We start from the raw sequence: 18,775 nt of genomic DNA, 5'->3' as shown, positions 1-18,775 counted from the left end.
TTGAGATGTCTGTCACCCTCCAGCAGAGTGTGACTACTGCGAGGACAGTGTGAATTGCCAGCATTTAACACAGTTCTCGATGAACGTTCTCGGGAAGAGTTAATGGAGCATTCCACTTGTCCCTCAGCCAGAGAGGTTCAGAGTCCCCTCGTGCCACGGCCCCGGGGCCCCTCCCCGCCCCCGCGCCAGGCCCTGGGCTCGGCTCACCCGGAGGCGGGCGCTCGGCCGTGGCGTTGGGCTTCTTCTTGCACACATAGGGCAGCGCGATGCTGCAGTCACGGTTCTGCCAGCCGCCCGAGGACTCCGTGCGGATCACCCCGCAGTTCTCCTCGCTCGGGTTGTCCGGCTGATCTGTGGGGAGGGCAGGGCGCCAGCACCCCAGGAGAGAGGAACTCACACCCCGGCCCCTGGGCGCTCCTCGGAGCCTCCTGCTCTCGGGGTGGGGCTCGCTGCCTCTCCTCCAACCCCCGGCCCACGTGGTCTGGAACCCTCCACCCAGCCCCGGTACGGGCCGACGCCTCCCTGGCCAGGCCTGAAATCCTGCCCGCTCCCCAAGCCCTGCGCCCCGAGGAGAGGGCATCGGGTTCTAGTGGGGCCCAGTCCAGGAGCGGGGGAGGTGGAGTGGGGGGCCTGCCCCACCGCCCCGCCCCACACCACTGGACCAGGGCACCAGGAGGAATAAAGAGGCCAAAGGCCTTTGCAGCCCCCAGGCCGCCCTGCACCCCGAACCCCAGGCCTCACCGCTCTCCCAGTTGAGGTACTTCAGGGGCGAATTGTCGGACCACTGCCAGCCTCCACTGGTGTCCAGGTCGTTAAGGCCAATCCACAGTGTGGAGCTGTAGCCAGTGAGGAGCCCTGACCGCAGGACAGGCACGGTGAGGAGGGGATCGCCCCAACCTCAGCCCTCTCACTCTGCCCCCCACCAGTGGCCTCCCTGCCCCACCAGCAGAAAGGGCTCGGGGCCCTCCGAAGATGGGGAGCGGGTCTCAGGCTCCTGCCCGCCCCCCCACCCCGGTGTGCCCCTGGGGGTCAGGCCCAGCACCCCTCCCCCCCAGTGCCTTGCCACCTCACCGTTGATGTAGGTCTGCTCGTGGATCTCAGTGATGCTCAGCAGGTCTGCCCCCTGCTGCTCGCAACTGGCCCAGGCCTCCCTCCACGACAGCGTGGACTGGAAGTTAAACTGGTAGCAGCTGTCAGTCAGCTGGTCCTTGTCCCAGAAGGTCTCACAGTCATTACCTGCCACCACGACAACAGTCCCTCAAGGAGTGCAGAGACCCTCACACATGCTGCTCCGGGCTACGAGGAGGGGCATCTTACCACCCCGGTCCCGAAAGTTCCTCCACCCGCCCCGAGGCCCCTGAAGGTCAGCCTCCCGCCGGGAGCCGCCCTGGCCCACCCGGTCCACCCCGCTCTCACTCTTGATAGGGCAGAAGCCCCAGCGCTCGTCCTTGCCGTAGTCCTGGGTGGTGGCGCACCACAGGTGCCCGTCCTCACGGCCCGTGCTGGTGCAGCTGTAGAACCACTGGTTGTCATACTTGAAGGGGATGGTGCACGGCTTCCCGTGGGAGTTCCCCTGGATGGTGTAGACCTCTGCAGGAAGGGAGCCGGTCCCTTGGCGTCTGGACCCCAGAGGCTGCCCGCCTCCCTCCGCCCTCAGGGAAAATCCCCTGTCCCAGGGATGCTAACGACAAAGTGGTGCCTAAGGCTTTAAAGTCTCCCTCTGCCATTAGGTCAGCGCAGGAGCCTGGGAGAGGCCCCGCCGCGCATCCCATAGGGCTGGGAAGGGGTTCCCCGTAAAGCCTGTCCAAAAATCCAGCTGCCCCTCCCCCCTAGTTCCATCTCAGAACTCAGGATGTCTTACAGGAAAAGGACCCCCAGGACGGAGCTGTCCACCATGAAAAGCCCCGCACTGGGTGACTCGGGTCCCCGGTCACCCCTGCAAAATGGGGATCAAGACACCTATGGGAGTTACTCTGGGGTCTACCCTGGAGTGCGGGCCTGGAAGGGAATTTTCATTTAATTTTACATTATACACTTTTGTACCGTTTGAGGTCTTTACAAGCATATAGTCATTTTGTAGTGTCTTAAAAATAAATGCTTGGAAGTTTATTTTCTTAATTATTCCCACATGCTTCCCACTGCCATTACAGATAGGGCTGCCAAAGGTCAGCAGAGGCCAAAGGCCCCGTCACTCCTGCGTCTGTCTCTCTGTGGCTCCAGGCCTCCCGACACCGGGGGGCCCCACCCCTTCCCCGCAAGCAGCCTCTCACCATAGTAGGGCCTCGCACACAGATCCTCATCGCTGCCGTAGATGCGCCACTGGCCACTGCGGGTCTGGTCGCCGCGCTCGGGGCCGCCAGCCTTGGACGTGTTGCCACTGCGACCCCCCAGGAGCTGGGACAGCTGGTCACCCAGCGTGCGACAGTGCCAGCGAAGATTCAGTGCCTCCCGGTCACATTCGTACAGGCCCAGGGAGGCTGTGGAGTTGGTGCCCGGCCAGCCTGTACCCAGGCACTGCATGGTGCCCAGGCTGAAGAGCCGGTTTCGGGAGACCCACTTCCAGCGCTGGGCAGGGAGACTGGCGTTGCAGGCTGGGGAGACTCTGACTTGCCCACCCTGGGCCTCCAGGCAGCCCTGCAGTCCGTGGCTGAAGATGAGGAAGACGTTGGGCTCTGGAAGGGAAGGCGGGACACGAAGCCATCACAGGGGCTCTCTGGGCTGGTGGCTCCCGATGGCCAGTGCCACCTTCAGACGCTGCCCGTGAGCCTGGCGCTGGGTTGTGAGCCCTCTCTCATATGGTAAATCACTCAGTCCTCACCCCCAACACTCGGGGGTCGGGGGGAGACGCAGTGCCACCCTCCTGTGCCCAGAGAGCCGAGCCTGCATGGCCAGCCTCAGCTCTAGCGCCCCGCTCAACCTAGAGGCAGCACTCAGCCCTCCGTCCCACCTGCAAAAGCAAACCCAACTCCACATGGCAGGCTGCGTACTGTATGCTTTTCCAAAGGTCTTAGGAGGAGCAGTGGAGGTACTAACCTCACGCGGCACGTTGCAACTTTATCCCAATCTCCGTGACATAGAGTGGTTTTCCCACCGAAGTTCCTCTCTGGCCTGCCATCATCTGTCTTGTTCTTCCCCTTTGCCCCTCAGCTCCCCTGGCTCCTTCCTTTCCTGACTTCTACACTTGATCTTAGCCAAAAGGCCGAGAAGCGATTCCTTTCCTGACTTCCAGAATCTTCCCAACACACACCCCCCCAAATCCAACTGTTCACGCCTCCCATAACCACGTCACACCTTACTTTGTAAGCAGCATTTAGCTCTATATAGGGCATCCCCCAATCCTGCATCGTGTCACCCATCACCTCACTGTGCAGACACTCCAGGGAAGGCAGAGGAATCCAACCTGCGCCCAAGCACGCTGACTTTACAGATTAAGAAATCGAGACGTAAATGTATGGAAAGTAGATAGTGGTTGCCTGGGGCTGGGCTGAGGGTGATGGGAATGGGACTGCTAAAGGGTACAGGGTTTCTTTTGGGGTGATGAAAATGTTCTAAAGTTAGATTGTTGTGATAGCTGCCAAATTCTGTGAATAGAGTAAAACCCAATTAATTGTACATTTTAAATGGACGAGTTCTTTGATATGTGAATTTTATCTCAGTAAAGCTGGGAGAGAGAAGGAGGGAGGGAGGGGAAGGAAGGAAGGAGAGAAGGAAGAAAGGAAGGGAGGGAGGGTGGGAAGGATAAAAAAGAGAAACATGGTTAGTTTAGAGAAGTGACCTGCTCAGTGTCACGTAGCCAGGAAGCAAACCCAGGCCTGACACCCACGTCTCAGCACCTTCTACTTGCTCCCAGGCTGCCGCTGAAGTACACAACACACACAGAACGTCCCTTTGCAACCATTAGCCGCTAGCCCCTCAGGATAATTTCCATGTCTTGAAGGCATGAGTCTGACTGCCAGGGCTCAAACCCCAGCTCGTGACTTGGGCAAGTTGCATTACCTGTCTCTGACTCAATTTCCTCATCAGACTACCATGAAGATTAAATGAGAGACTACATGTCAAGTGTTTGGGACAGGGTCTGGCACACGGTAAGAGCACTGTAAATTACTGTTGTTGCCATGACGATGATTACTCTTCCATGTTACATGCAGAGAAATTGACTAAGGGTAGTGAAATGATTTGACCAGTCACGAGGCTAGTCAGAGATGGAGCTGAAATTTGGTCCCGGTCTTCGGAGTCCAAACCTCAAGCTCCTTCTGTTCCACCATGGCCTTATCATCCTTCTTTAATCTGTTCTCCATGGCCAGCCAGGATGATTTTTAAAAGATGTAAATAAGTTTCCAAAAAAATTATTTTTATTTTTATATATATATACATTTTTAAAGATTTTATTTATTTGAAAGAGAGAGAGAGAGCATGAGCGGGGGCAGGGGGGGAAGGGCAGAGAGAGGGAGAAGCAGACTCCCCACTGAGCAGGGAACCTGATGCGGGGCTTGATCCCAGGATCCCGGGCAGCCACCTAAATGATTGAGCCACCCAGGTGCCCCAAAGTACCAAAAATTTATAAAAATGATATTGGAGTGTTGAAAGTCATAAAGGAAACAGTGATGAATTCAGTGACATAATCTTTTTCATGGCAAAAAAATACCATAAACAAAGCCAGAATTCCAATGACAAAAATATATATAACTTATTGGTGGTAAATAGCTTATTCCCTAATATAAGTTTCCTGTAAGTCTCCCTCCTGCTTAAAGCCCTTCAAAGGCAATTCATCACTCTTCAAATAAAATTCAAACTTCTTACCATGAGCCACAGATCCCATATGGTGTGGTTCTGCCTACCAGTCTGATCCTGGATCACACTATTTCCCCTCGCTCAAGTCACATTGCCCTCCTTGCCCTTCCTTGAACAGGGATTGGTACTTCCTTCTTTTCTTTTCCTTTTTTTTTTTAAGATTTTTTTTTTTTTTAAGTAATCTCTACACCCAACGTGGGGCTCCAACTCACAACCCCAAATCCAAGAGTCGCAAGCACCCCAGGCTTGGTACTTTCTTGCCTCAAGGCCCTTGCACGGTTTCCTCTGCCTGGTATTTCACTTTTCAAAAAAGTCACATCTTTATTTTTTTTTTAAGGATTGACTGATTGATTTTAGAGAGAGAGAGAGAGCACACATGCGAGTGCTCGAGCAGGGTGAGGGGCAGAGGGAGAGGGAGAGAATCCTCAAGCAGACTCCCCACTGAGTGCGAAGCCTGACACGGGGCTCTATCCTAGGACCCTTAGATCATGACCCGAGCCAAAATCAAGAGCTGAATGCTTAACTGACTGAGCCATCCAGGCGCTCCAAACGTCCCATCTTTATTTATTTATTTTTTTTTTTTAAAGATTTTATTTATTTATTTGACAGAGAGAGAGAGAGAGCGAGAGAGGGAACACAAGCAGGGGGAGTGGGAGAGGGAGAAGCAGGCTTCCCGCGGAGCAGGGAGCCCGATGCGGGGCTCGATCTCAGGACCCTGGGATCATGACCTGAGCCGAAGGCAGACGCTTAACGACTGAGCCACCCAGGCGCCCCAAACGTCCCATCTTTAAAGAACCCCTTCTGACATCATCTAAAGTAGCCACCCAGTTACTCTCTTTCATATTGTTGGATTGTAGTTCTCTTCACAATATTTATTATTATCTGATTTTTTTTCAACATCTGGGTTATCTGTGTTTGTCTACTGACTATTTTTTCTCTTGATTATGGGTCAATTTTTCCAGCTGCCTGCATGTCTAGTAATTTTTGTTACATACTGGACATTATGGATAATGTTATAAAGAGTCTGGATTTTTTTTTTTATTGTATACAGGATGTTGTGAATGACATGTTACAGGGAGTCTGGATTTTTTTTATCTTCCTACAAAGAATGTTGGGTTTTGTTCTGGCAGGCAGTTAAATTACTGGTGGATCATCTTGATCCTGTAGAAGCTTGGTTTTAGGCTTTACTAGGGTGGGGTTGTTTTGGTTTGCCTTTAGTCTTAGGGTGCGGCTGTTAGCCTTGGGTTTAATCATAAGGTGAGACCCTTCTGGAGTTTCAAAGGAAAACCTTAGGCAATGATCAAGCCCCTCTAACTTGGTGGAACGTGAATTCCAGACTCTGTTCCCTCAGCACCAGGCAGCATCTGAAACCTCTGCCTCTCTTCTGTTTTCTTGGCGGGTTTCTTAATGCCTCACCCCGCCCAGGCACAGTTTATTAGTTGCCAAGGATTTGAGGAGAATTGGTAAGAGAACACCGTTATGGCTCCTTCCTTGCCAGGATTTTCCCTCTTGATTTTTAGCTTTTCTGGTAGCCCTAAACAGTGACCAGTAGGACTACCACTTTCTGTTTGAGGTCCTCAAATGGGGCAGTGCTCTCAGGGGGAGTCACTGCTTAAATAAACCCCTCACCCCATCTGCTTCTTTTCTTTTAGAGACAGTTTCCTCCCCAGCATCTGGCTGTTTTTAATTGCTCTCAAACCATGGTATTTTATATTACATCCTTTGTCTATAAGTCCCCTTGGCCAGAGAGTTAGACTGGTGCAAGCTACCCTGCAATTTCCAGAAGCAGAACTCGTTATCTGACATGCTTCTATTTTGTGTGTCTCTCCTCCGGTTCATAAGCTCCCAAGGACTCTCTGTCTTTCCCACCACCGCATCCGAAGCACCTACAATTCTGACTGACACACAGTAGTGCTTCATAAATACTGGATGAACACGTGAATGAATGAACGAATGAATGAATGAGTGAATCTCCTGCCTAGGTAATGATCACAACCAATTCGTCAATCTTTCTGTTCCCTGTCCCAGCTGCCAAATTAATTTTCCTAAAACAGAGGCCCCACAGCTCCTGTCACCTAGCGCTTAAAACACCATGGTAGGGGCGCCTGGGTGGCTCAGTCATTAAGCATCTGCCTTCGGCTCAGGTCATGATCCCAGGGTCCTGGGATCGAGCCCCTCATTGGGCTCCCTGCTCAGCGGGAAGCCTGCTTCTCCCTCTGCCTCTGTCCCTCTGCCCACTTGTGTGCGTGCTCTCTCTTTCTCTTTCAAATAAATAAATAAATAAATATTTAAAAAATAAAAAAATAAAACACCATGGTAAGGAGGCTGGTGGGGCAGGGACATTGGTCCGCTATATTCTTCAACACCAGCATGGGGGTCCTCTCTGCCCCCTCCCCTCAACCTGCTCCTTCCTTTCCAGCCACCCTCTAGAGCCATAAACTGGCCCCAGGACTTGATCCAGGACTGTCTAAGCCTCCTCTAAGGACTGGGTATTTGATTCTCAGAAACTCCCTTCCAGTGAGGACAGTCGGTGGTAACAGAGAGTAGCCCTCGGCAGGGGGTAGGGAAAGGGCCTGGGACCGGAAAAGGGAGAAAACAGTGCTTGCTTTTATAGATGTTTCTCAGAGATGGGACTGGACAGTGCAGCCCCAAAACGTCACAGGAGCCCACAGCAGCCCAGGGGGTAGAACCCTCGCTCCCCCCGCCGCAACCAGAAAACCCACACATGGGCTGAACCAGTCCAACCAGGCTGCGCAGCCGTAATAAGCAGCAAATGAAGGGTCTGAAAGAGGTCTGTGCCAGTCAGAAGAGACAGTCCCAGGATCAGGCCACCTGCCCCTCACTTGACAGATAAGGAAACTGAGGCCCAGAGAGGGGAAGAGATTAGGACACCCAATTGCAGTACTGTTCAAGGCCTATTTCTTCCTCTGCCACATGAATCATGGCTGCAAGTTCCCTCCTTCCTCTGATGTCCTAGGTTCTGGGTTCAAATGCACAGATCTTCCTGGGGTGCCTACTATGCGTGGGGCACGTCCCAGGCAACGCTGGGGCCATGAGGAAACACACAGCACTGTCCTAGTTAGAGAAGAACAGTGGGTTCAGACACCGCAGGACATGAGGCAAACAAGCCCTTAAAATCCAGGTGTCTGGGGGCGTAGGAGGGAGCTGAGCCTTCTGGGGGCAGGGAGGCTCTCTGAAGACAATGAGGGTCTGGAGGAGGCAGGGGTGAAGAATGCAAGTCGAAGAACTGCCTTGGCAGCAAATGAGAAAAGAACAAGGAATTTGGGAGCTGAGGGGAGGAGTGCAGGAGAGCTACAAAGCAAAGGGGAGGCTGAGGAGGGTTCTGGGAGGTGGATCCCGGGGACTCTGCCAAGCTAGGGGCCGGGGGAGGCTCTTGGGAGAGCATTTTCCACCCAAAGTCTAGAGGTGTGCCTGGGCCCTCGCGGAAAGGAGGCTCTTTCTCCAGGGCCCAATGCAGGAAGAGATCAAGCCCAGCCTTGGCCGAGGGGGAAATGCTAAGGGGGAGATGGAAGGGCACAAAGGCGTTCTGAGAACAGACTGTCTTCTTCGCACCCCCGTGCTCAGCCAGCGCACACATGAAGCGGCAGAGGGAGCTCGGGGCACAGACGCCTGGCGCCCCCGTCCTGCGAAGGACCCCTCCGGTCTTACCCACCCCGTAGCCTCACTCCACATGCCTGGGAAGCATCGGGTGTCGCTGCAGGGAGTGGAAATGCCCCTCACTAGGGATGTGGTATGTCCCTCATCAAGGACAAAGATGACCTGCATTTTGTTGGCAACCACCCCATGCCCAGCACAGTGCCGTGCACCAGACTGTGTGGCTCCTTAGGTTTTCGTTCAATAAATGAACAAATAAATGAATGAAACCAGGCAGGGAACTGTGCGTTGAGCACATCCATCAGTTCATTCATTCAACAACTGTGTGTTGAGACTTTCACAGGTACCAGGCAGGGTGCCAGGCACTGAGAGTACCGTGGTGAGCAACAGAGAACAACCCATCACCATATGGTCTGGTAGGCACGGGGCTCCCCATGGAAGATCTGGGGATCGTAAGAGAATCCTTGAACCTCACTGAACTGCCCTTAGTCTCTGGCCTTTGTTTCTGTCTGCCCAACAAACATCCCATCGCTTCTTCTTATTATTTATAATTTCCTTGCACTGCGCTCTGGCTACGTGAGTGGGCGCGAAGTCTCACTCCTGGCCAGTAAGAGTGTCCACCCCCCAGGCACAGTGATTGGGTACATAACTCAAACAGGGCTGATGGGAGGCCTCCCCTGGAATGTGTGGTCTTCTCTCTCTGCGGAGATCGTGAAACTGGGGCTGCCAATGGCCATGTTTCCTGCCACGAGGAAAAGACCTTCCTGCTACAGACAAGAACGGAGACACTCCAGAAAGAGACACAGCTGAGCAATGGAAGGGTGAGGAAGCGGGTCGTCCTGTGCAGAACACTCAGTCCCAGACCCTGTGTTCCTGTGGCTCTTCGTCCAGCCTGTGAATCACACTCGGGCTCATCTGCAGCCACATTCCCCTGTTGTGCTGAGCTTGTCTGCACTGGGTTTCTGTCCTTGGAACTGAAAGAATCCTGACAAACACACAACCCTATGTCTTGGAGCCAGAGACTTTCTCCCAGCCTCCTTAACTCCCCGGAGGCTGTCCTTCCAGGATTCCCTCTGACCCTCAGACCAGCAAATGAGCCTCCCGAGCTTATCAGAGGAGGCCTTGGAGGCCACATCTCCACCCCATCCTCCTGATCACCCTTCTGGCTGCTCCCCTGGAGGCTTTCTCACTCATGCAGATGACACGCGTTTCTGAAGCACTGTACTTGGTCCTACGGGGGGAATTAAACAATCCGGCCTCTGGCCTCCTGACATTTGCAATGAGGCTGGAGGGGCAGAACTCTCGAAGCAATCCATGACAAAGTTACAAGCAACACATCAGCAAGTGTGCAGAACTGCCAGGTCCAATTCATACTGCGTGGCTAGGGGGGAAGGTGTCAGACAGAAAGGATTTTCCAGGTAACTGACATCTAACAGGAATCATTCTGCTGCAACGTTCGCGCTTCCTTGCTTCTCAGACATCCGGGTCATCACCCTGGACATTTATGCCTGTGCTCAGAGGCAACCGGGTTTTAAAAGCTATGTGCCCGACGCTGAGTAGCTAACATCTCCTCCCTCCTTGTTGACCGTCACTGTGGCCTCTTTTCCTTTCCCATCTGCTGTAAGGTACACGCAATGCTTTGGTGGAGTCCTGAGGCTGAGTGCAGAGGCTCAGAACTGTCTGTCTCTCGGGAGCAAACCTCTCAGCTGTCCCAGCGGCTTCCGGGACTCCGTCCAGCAGTGAAGGCAGCCAGAGGTCTGACCTCGGATAAGACGGCTGCTCTCCATTACAAGTGAAAGACATCGTGCCGAAGGAAGCAGAGGGGAAGTTAATTCTAGCAGTGTGCCTGGCACTCAGCAGACTCTCAATAAAATCTGCTGAATGGGACGCATATCGAGCAAAAGCCCGAGAGGCACCAGCTGGGACAAGAACAAAGGAGGATGTGCCAAGGTGGGGGAATGGCAGGAGCAGAGACCAGGGGACCCAGCGACCAGCCTGGCTCCGCTCCTAGGGACCAACACTGGGGGCTGACCACATTTGGTCCTCCAGGGCATGGCAGGGTGAGCGCCATTGCTGAGCCTCTCTGCAGTCGGCCCCCCTCCTCAGCCTCCTCAGGCCATGCAGAGGCAAAGGGTCATCCCAGGGAGAGCTAGGGGCCGCAGGGCCACCAGCCAAGAGCAGCAGCTGTTTTCAATAAGCCGTTTGGCCCTGAGGCCAGGCCTGGAAATGTCCCTGAGTCAGCAGAAGCTGCCAGCCCCGCCCTGTTGAAGGGCCAACCCTGGGGACCCAGCACCCCACCCTGCCCCACCTTCTGCTGGAGGCTCCGTCCACGTCCATGCGCACACTGGACCTGGATGGGGTGGGGGTGGGGAGCGGGGCATCCCTTCCATAGAGCGCAGGGCAGTTACATGACATGGAGGCTCGATGCCCTGTCCAACTTTGCAATATTCCCATCCAAATGCTGGGCTCTTGTGGGCTTCTGAGTACCCTCCACCCTCCAAGCTTTTCACACTCTCCTCCCTCCTCCCAGCTGCATTCCAGCCAGGCCAAACTGCCTGCTCTCCATTGCTTAAAGTGCATGTGACTCCACTGGGCTCATACAGCCCCGTGTGCTACTGTCACACGTGTGTGCACTGTGTCTCTCCCTCGCTCCCTTCTCCCTCACTCCCTCCAGCCATGGTGAGCTCCCTCTATCACTTATTTCTAGAGATGCTCTTCTTCCCCCTTGCAAAATGTGACAGGCTCCGTTTCAGGAAGACGTTAAAGCAAACTCTGAACAGTGAATGGGTTAAGAGGTGGGCTTGTCACCTCCACCTAATAAACGCAAAAGAGAGGCGATGTGAAGGGGGTGGTGGAAAACGGGATTATACATAAATTCAGAAAGACAATTTTCACCCTCTGCCGGGTCCCCTGGGTCCCCAAGGTCGTGCCGGCTGACTAGGGCTGGCCCCTGGGGCTCTCTGGGAACACAAATACTCACCGGCCCTGGCCTCCCCCCTGGCGATTTAGTGGTGTTTAATCTCACCCTCTGCTAGCTTTTGTCTCCTCAAACCAAAGCATCACAATCTTTGCGGCCTGTCCTCTCCCCGGCCCCATCTTGCAGAATGAAACGGGGGTGCCGCCGGGCCCCGACAGAAGCAATCTCGCCTCCAAGCTCGGGTCCGACCGTCCGCTCCCAGGCAGTTCCTCTGCCCTTTCCCCAGCTCTCCTCCTCACCCCAGCATCACAGGGGCGGACGACCCCTTCCTCCTCACCCCACCCGCAGGACCTGAGGCGCAGGGAGCCGCCGGCCCTCGGAGTTCTAGGTCTGCGCTGTCGCGCCCCCCCGCCTCGGTGCACGCCCTTTCTCGGCCACGCGCCCCCCTCCTCGATGTGCCCCCGTCCTCGGCCGCGCGCCCCCCTCTTTGCGCCCCCTTCCTCGGCCACGCGCCCCCCTCCTCGGTGCGCCCCCCTGTCCTCGGCCAGGCGCCCCCCTCCTCGGTGCGCCCCCGTCCTCGGCCACGCGCCCCCCTCGGTGTCCCCCAACCTCGGTGCGCCCCCTTCCTCGGCCACGCGCCCCCTCCTCGATGCGCCCCCCTTCTTGGCCGCGCGCCCCTCCTCAGTGCGTCCCCCGCCCTCCGCCGCGCGCCCCCCTCTGTGCGCCCCCTTCCTCGGTGCGCCCCCGTCCTCGGCCACGCGCCCCCCTCCTCGGTGAGCCCCCCAACCTCGGGCACGCGCCCCCCTCCTCGGTGCGCCCCCGTCCTCGGCCACGCGCCCCCTCCCCGGTGTGCCCCCCTTCTTGGCCGCGCGCCCCTCCTCGGTGTGCCCCCGTCCGCGGCCGTGCGCCCCCCTCTGTGCGCCCCCCGTCCTCGGCCGCGCGCCTCCTCCGCGAGGTGTCGCCCCCTCGCCGGCGCCCCCTCTCGGCAGCGCTCCCCAGAGCGTTCCCGCGCGGGGCCTCCCTCCCCGATCCCGGCGGCGAGGTCAGCCGACTCCCCGGCCCCGTCCGCGAACGGCGGGTCTGAGAGGCCCGCAGCCCCCGGCGCCGTCTGCTAGCCCGAAGCCAAAATAAACAGTCCAAAGCCACTTCCTTCCCCAGGGGGCCGCTTTCACCACGCCGGCGGCGCGGGTCGCGGCAGGAAGTGGCTTTCTGGGCCAGCCCCATGCAACCCCACTGACCCGCCCGCCAGGGGCCGAATTCCGGAGTCGGCACCGGAGCCCGGCTGAGGAGTCACCTGCGCAGCAAAGCGCACCCTTCCGGGCCTGCTGCGGCGCCTCCCTTGTTTTATTTATCTGTAGGAGGAAGTGGGGAACAGATAAGTTCATAAAATCTCTGACAGCTGAGCCCTCTGGGGCCCCAGCCACAGCGCCAGGTTGGGTACTCCATACCTGGTTGACTGAGGATGAAGGAATGAACGAGTGGGAGAATGAATTTATTAGGAAACACTCAGGCAAATTTGGGGAGAACAATTTTTTTAAAAATTTAGTTTGGGGGTGCCTGGGTAGCTCAGTCGGTTGAGCCTCTGACTCTTGATTTCAGCTCAAGTCATGATCTCAGGGTGGTGAGATCCAGCCCCACATCTGGCTCTGGACTCAGCGGGGAGTCTGCTCCCCCATCCCCCCACACTCACGCGCTATCTCTGTCTCAAATAAATAAATAAATCTTTAAAATTTAGTTCTGACAAAGTGGCTGCAGAGGTGTGTGGGGGTGGGGGGGAGTAACCTAAAGCTCAAATATTAGAAGCCCCCATGCTCACGGCAGAACAACAGAAGGATTTCCTTTGGGCCTTTCTGTGTTTTCCAATTTTCCACACTGAAATAATTTTTGAAAATGTAGACACCTACTCACAAAATAGAAATGTGTAGAGAATTATACTGAATGTAATGGTTTGTTTGCTTGAAATTGAGGTTTCAAATATAAACATTCACTAGAAACATTTTGTGAACGATTTCCAGATAAGAGTTTTTCAAATAACACTTGAAAAAGAGGGTAGGGATTCCCACCCCACTGCACAAGAGGTCCTTACTGGCCTCTCCACATCCTGGGCATTTGCCTGGCATGGTCTGGACTCACAATAAATGTTTGTCAAATGACAAATGAGGGGCGCCTGGGTGGCTCAGTTGTTAAGCGTCTGGCTTCGGCTCAGGTCATGATCCCAGGGTCCTGGGATCAAGTGGCATCGGGCTCCCTGCCCAGCGGGAAGCCTGCTTCTCCCTCTCCCACTCCCCCTGCTTGTGTTCCCTCTCTCGCTGTCTCTCTCTGTCAAATAAATCAATAAAATCTTTTTTTAAAAATGACAAAATGAATGTGAACTGAGGGATCTTAGAATTCATCTTGTCAATCCTTTAGCATAGTAAAATCAAACCTAAACCCAAGACCAGACTTGAAAATTCCCTGCGCAGACAAAATCGGTTTAGTCATACAAGTAAAGCTTAATTTAGCTTACTTTGACACACCAGTGAAGCTACCTTGAACTGGGGTCAATACTTAACTTCTGCCTCTGAAAATCATAAGCAAACTTAAATGGATCCCCCAAATTGACAGGAGGCAACCACAAGCCAAGTCCCTTTGGTTTAAGAAAATTCTAATATTATAAGTAGTCACTGTGAAGAATAATCAGTCACCACCTCCACACTATCCAAGCTGCTTTATAACAATATACCATGGAGCGTCATTCCATGTTTTGGTTTGAGTTCTCCTGATTTACGATCTGTCTGTGTGGGGTGTGCACAAGAAACTTTTACTAATTATACTTCAGTGATGCGTTGGCTTTACTTCTGTTTTCTGAACCTTTGACAAGAATGTGGAAGCAGAAACATGGAAAGCTTCGCTGACTTGTCCAAGGGTCCTCATGCGACTGGAACCATGACCTTTTCATTGGAACTAAAACTTGTTAAAGTCCTAAATGGCACAATGCCAGTATTTGCTTACATAGGATGACCGTGTAATTTATTGTCGAAGATTGAGAATGAAAAGGGGAGTTCGTCATAATTACACCAGTGCAACGAGCTTGAACCAGACCAGTCTTGGGCAAATTAGGACATAAGGTCAACCTGCACTTACAGAAAGAGACACAGATAATGATGTGTAAAAGTATCAAAGTGTCAAAGTTAACGTTTTGCTAGGTACCAGGTGCTGGGTTCCAAGCCTTTCTCGTTAATCCTCATAGCGACCCTCAGAAGTAGGTTTAAAATTCCCATCTCCACTTGCCAGATGAGGAAAACGAGGTATTAAATGAGAGATCAAACATCTTGATAACACAGTTGGTAAGGGACAGAGCTCAGATGGGAGCCCAAATGCAGAGCCCAGATGCAGAGCTCAGCGCCAAACAACTATTCCAGGTGCTTGAAATTGATAACCCACAGGTGGGTTATATTTGGCCTTCACAGTGTGTGAAAGAAAAGTGAGCCAACCCTTAAAACTCAAGAGATGTCGGGGCACTTGGGTGGCTCAGTTGTTAAGCGCCTGCCTTCGGCTCAGGTCATGATCCCAGGGTCCTAGGATCGAGCCCCGCATCAGGCTCCCTGCTCCACAGGAAGCCTGCTTCTCCCTCTCCCACTCCCCCTGCTTGTGTTCCCTCTCTCACTGTGTCTCTCTCTGTCAAATAAATAAAATCTAAAAAAACAAAACAAAACTCAAGAGATGTCACATAAAAATCTGGATTTCCAGCTCCTCTTGAAAACCCTGGGAGGCCTGACAACACTGAGCCAGTGTGCCCACAGGCAGCCAGTCCCCACGGGTGGGTGGAGCTGCCCACCTGGGAGGGGGCTCGCTAGCTTGCCACAGTCCCCACCCATCCCTCTTGCAAACCCCCCAGCCCCCATCCCAGCACTGAGGTGGGATGAGAGTGGCCATATATTATTGTGCTTGTACAACTGTTTTCATCAGAGAGGAGAAACATTCTTCAGTATCCTGGTCTCTATTAAGAATGACCAGAGAGGGGTGCCTGGGTGGCTCAGTCGTTGAGTGTCTGCCTTCGGCTCAGGTCATGATCCCAGGGTCCTGGGATCGAGCCCCGCATCAGGCTCCCTTGCTCAGCAGGAAGCCTGCTTCTCCCTTTCCCACTCCCCTTGCTTGTGCTCTCTCTCTCACTGTGTCTCTCTCTGTCAAATAAATAAACAAAATCTTACAAAAAAAAAAAAAAAAAGAATGACCAGAGAACTGTGCCTAGTTCAGAACCAAAAATAAAAAGGGGGGAGGGTCCTCTAAATGAGGCTCCACATCAACCACACTGTCCCTGTGACATTCCTTTCAGGAGACATTTCTGAAGCGTAGCACAACATGACTCTGAGAAATCATGACACGTTTCATAACAAGCTTTCGCTCTCCTCACTGGCAATTTCCTGACCTTCTGATGTGGCAACATCCAGGATTGACTTGTTTGGTTCTAAAAGCAAAGCATGGCACTCTTTAAAGTTAACTGAATTTAGAATCTTTTTTGCTTGGGAACCTTCAGGATCTCCCTAAAACTATATGCCGAAGAGTAAGCACTTGCTGACTTCTGCAGTGACAGGCCAATAGGACCTTACTCACACCTTTTTTTTTTTTGAAGATTTTATTTATTTATTTGACAGAGAGAGGCACAGCAAGAGAGGGAACACAAGCAGGGGAAGCGGGAGAAGGAGAAGCAGGCTTCCTGCGTGGAACAGGGAGCCTGATGCGGGGCTCGATCCCACATGACCTGAGCCGAAGGCAGACGCTTAACGACTGAGCCACCCAGGCACCCCTTACACCTTCTAAGCGCGGAGGCGCCGCAGTGGAAGGGCTGGGAGGGGAGCTCTGGACTCTGCACCCACCCAGCTTCAAGTCGCTGTGCAGGCCCTGGGGCTGGCTGCCTCACTTCTGTGGGCCTTGCTTTGGCGGGGGACACGAATGAAACCCCTCTCCTGGGTTTCTGGGAGGATTAAGCAAGAAAATGCTTGAAGATGCTCTGTACCTGGTAAGCACTCAGTAACGGAAGGTCGTTATTATTTTTTTGATATTTAAGCAAGAGCTTCAGCCCTGACTGGGGCTGTGAGCTCAGGAATCTGTTTGTTTCACAGCAGAGAGCCTGGGAACCCGGCTTAGCAGACACTGCTATCTGGATGAGAGGAAACGATAAGAGGAAGTAAGGCCAAGGACTCAGTGTTTGAGCTGGGCTTCAACTGAATTAAAAGAAAAATAAATTCACAGTCCAGATGTGGAATCCTCCCCCCGTTCCCATGGGTGCCCTGGCAACCACCATTTGCTTCTGGCCTCTGAACTTTTGGACCCCACCCCAGGTATGCCTGGAAGGGAGCAGCAGGTAGAAGAGGCCGTGCACAGTGTGCCAGGACAAAGTGGGGGGATCTCTGGGAGAGCTGGGGCAGCTTGGGGTGCGCTCTGCTCCCCGCCGCCTTCTGGCTCTGCAGAAATAAACTCCAAGGGCAGTTGTAAAGGGAAAATGAGGTCACAAAACAGGCAGCTGGAAGGGAGAGTGTGGAAGGAGGTGGGGTAGCACCCACACCACTTGGCCTGGCAGATGCTGGGACAGGAGGACAGAGTCTGCGTGGGACCCCCTCTGGGGCTCCGGCAGTCGTGCAGCCATGTGGCCCCCTTACCTACAAGAAGGAGACGAGCACAGGGAATCTCAGATTTAGCCTGGGAGTTCAGGTTCTGATTCTGCCATTACTATCTAAATGACCTTAGGGGACCCTGTTTTCTTACCTGTAAACTGAATTATAAAACACCCTCCCTGCCTCTTCACAGACTCCTGGGGAGATCTCCGGGGTGAGGTCAATGGAATACTGACATGATTCTTTCAGGGTCTGTCTCCCGCTTTAACCAGTTCCTTGAGAACAGGAGCTGTGTCTGATCTATGTGTCTCCCCAGTGTGGGGCATACGACAGGTGTTCCATATGTGTCTGTTGAATTCAGCTGGACCAGGGGAGGGGCAAGCAAGCTGCACTATGTCCTATGGGTAAGGGTTTAACTCCTCTAAATTATACCCTCCTTGAAAATAGATCTACAGGGCGCCTGGGTGGCTCAGTTGGTTTGAGTGTCTGCCTTCGGCTCAGGTCATGATCCCAGGGTCCTGGGATTGAGCCCCACATCGGGCTCCCTGCTCAGCGGGGAGTCTGCCTCTCCCTCTGCCCCTCCCCCTGCTTGTGCTTGCTTGCTCTCTGTCAAGTAAATAGATAAAATCTTAAAAAAACCACAACAGATCTACATATGGACAATGAACAGAAGGGAATAAAGGAAACACACAATTCTTTGTTGTGTCAGGAGGCTAGGATTATGCGTAACTTTCGATTATATTATTATAATGTTTCCAGGGCAAATAAAACTGAGGGAAGGGAGACACAGGGGATCTGAAGACCTCTGAAGAAATCAAATCTTTCTGTTTTCCCTACAGAACCCGATTCAGTGCTCAATGTTTGTGAATTTAACTTGCTTTGCCCGGGACAGACACAAAGGGTCACATACACAACACCCCACTACCGCCACCACCATTTGCGACATCACCCAGACCCACAATAACACACTGGACCTGACCTACAAAGGAATGTCTGTGCCGGGCCCCTCGAATTAATTCTCTTCCCCCACCCATTCACTCCCTTTTCCTGATTTCTTTCATATATTTTTTTAGAACCATATAAAAAAAGTACTGCTCCCACAACCATCACTCTCTGATATTAACTGAAAATCATGGCATGGTTAAGAGATCTCAGGTTCTAGGTACAAGGCTGGCTTTGAATTCCTGCTCTCAGACTAGTCATCTGACCTCTTCATCCCTCCGTGTTGTCATCTGTTCAGTGGAGAAATGGTTAGCGTGTGCCAGGAGCCATGCTGGGGGCTGCCCACCAGGGAGTTGGCAGGACTGATTGAGACCACGGATGGAAAGACCTCATGGGCCTGCTCAGCAAAAAGTGAGCTCGTGGTAGTAGTGGCAACTTACATAGTAGTAGGAGGGCAACTTCCCTGGAGGAGAATTTCGCAACGTATATCAAAAGCTTTCATGGGCGCCTGGGTGGCTCAGTAGGTTAAGCGGTTAAATGTCTGCCTTCGGCTCAGGTCATGATCTCACAGTCCTGGAATCAAGTCCCGTGTCAGGCTCCCTGCTCAGTGGGGAGCATACTTCTCCCTCTCCCTCTGCTGCTCCCCCTGCTTGTGCTCTCTCGTTCGTGCACTCTCTCTCTCTCATAAATAAAATCTTAAAAAAACAAACAAAAAGCTTTCAAAAGAACAAACACTTTGACCCCAGAACTCACTTCATAGGAATTTAACTTAAGGAAATAATTAGGAATCTGGGGCCCCTGGGTGGCTCAGTCGGTTGAGCATCTGCCTTCGGCTCGGGTCATGATCCCAGGGTCCTGGGATCGAGCCCCACATCGGGCTCCCTGCTCGGCGGGGAGCCTGCTTCTCCCTCTCCCA

General features: G+C 53.5%; 1 protein-coding gene across 3 annotated transcripts in view; it reads right to left on the bottom strand.

Annotated features, from left to right (window-relative positions):
• The window catches only part of MRC2 (mannose receptor C-type 2), a 56,666-nt gene that overhangs the window by 21,347 nt on the left and 16,544 nt on the right, over positions 1 to 18,775 (bottom strand). For 2 of the 3 annotated variants that reach the window (XM_036116227.2, XM_036116228.2), the window contains exons 2-6: positions 2,271 to 2,672; positions 1,417 to 1,590; positions 1,072 to 1,236; positions 742 to 855; positions 208 to 351 (exon numbers count right to left, since the gene is read on the bottom strand). In XM_036116227.2, coding sequence (XP_035972120.2) covers positions 208 to 351; positions 742 to 855; positions 1,072 to 1,236; positions 1,417 to 1,590; positions 2,271 to 2,672 — 999 coding nt within the window. Of the gene's footprint in view, positions 1 to 207; positions 352 to 741; positions 856 to 1,071; positions 1,237 to 1,416; positions 1,591 to 2,270; positions 2,673 to 3,033; positions 3,252 to 18,775 lie in introns of those variants that run through there. The other variant, XM_036116230.2, reaches the window with a different exon arrangement.

This window comes from Halichoerus grypus, chromosome 2 (genome assembly GCF_964656455.1).
Source record: "Halichoerus grypus chromosome 2, mHalGry1.hap1.1, whole genome shotgun sequence".
Classification (NCBI taxonomy): domain Eukaryota; kingdom Metazoa; phylum Chordata; class Mammalia; order Carnivora; family Phocidae; genus Halichoerus; species Halichoerus grypus.
This window is presented reverse-complemented; position numbering and strand designations above follow the sequence as displayed.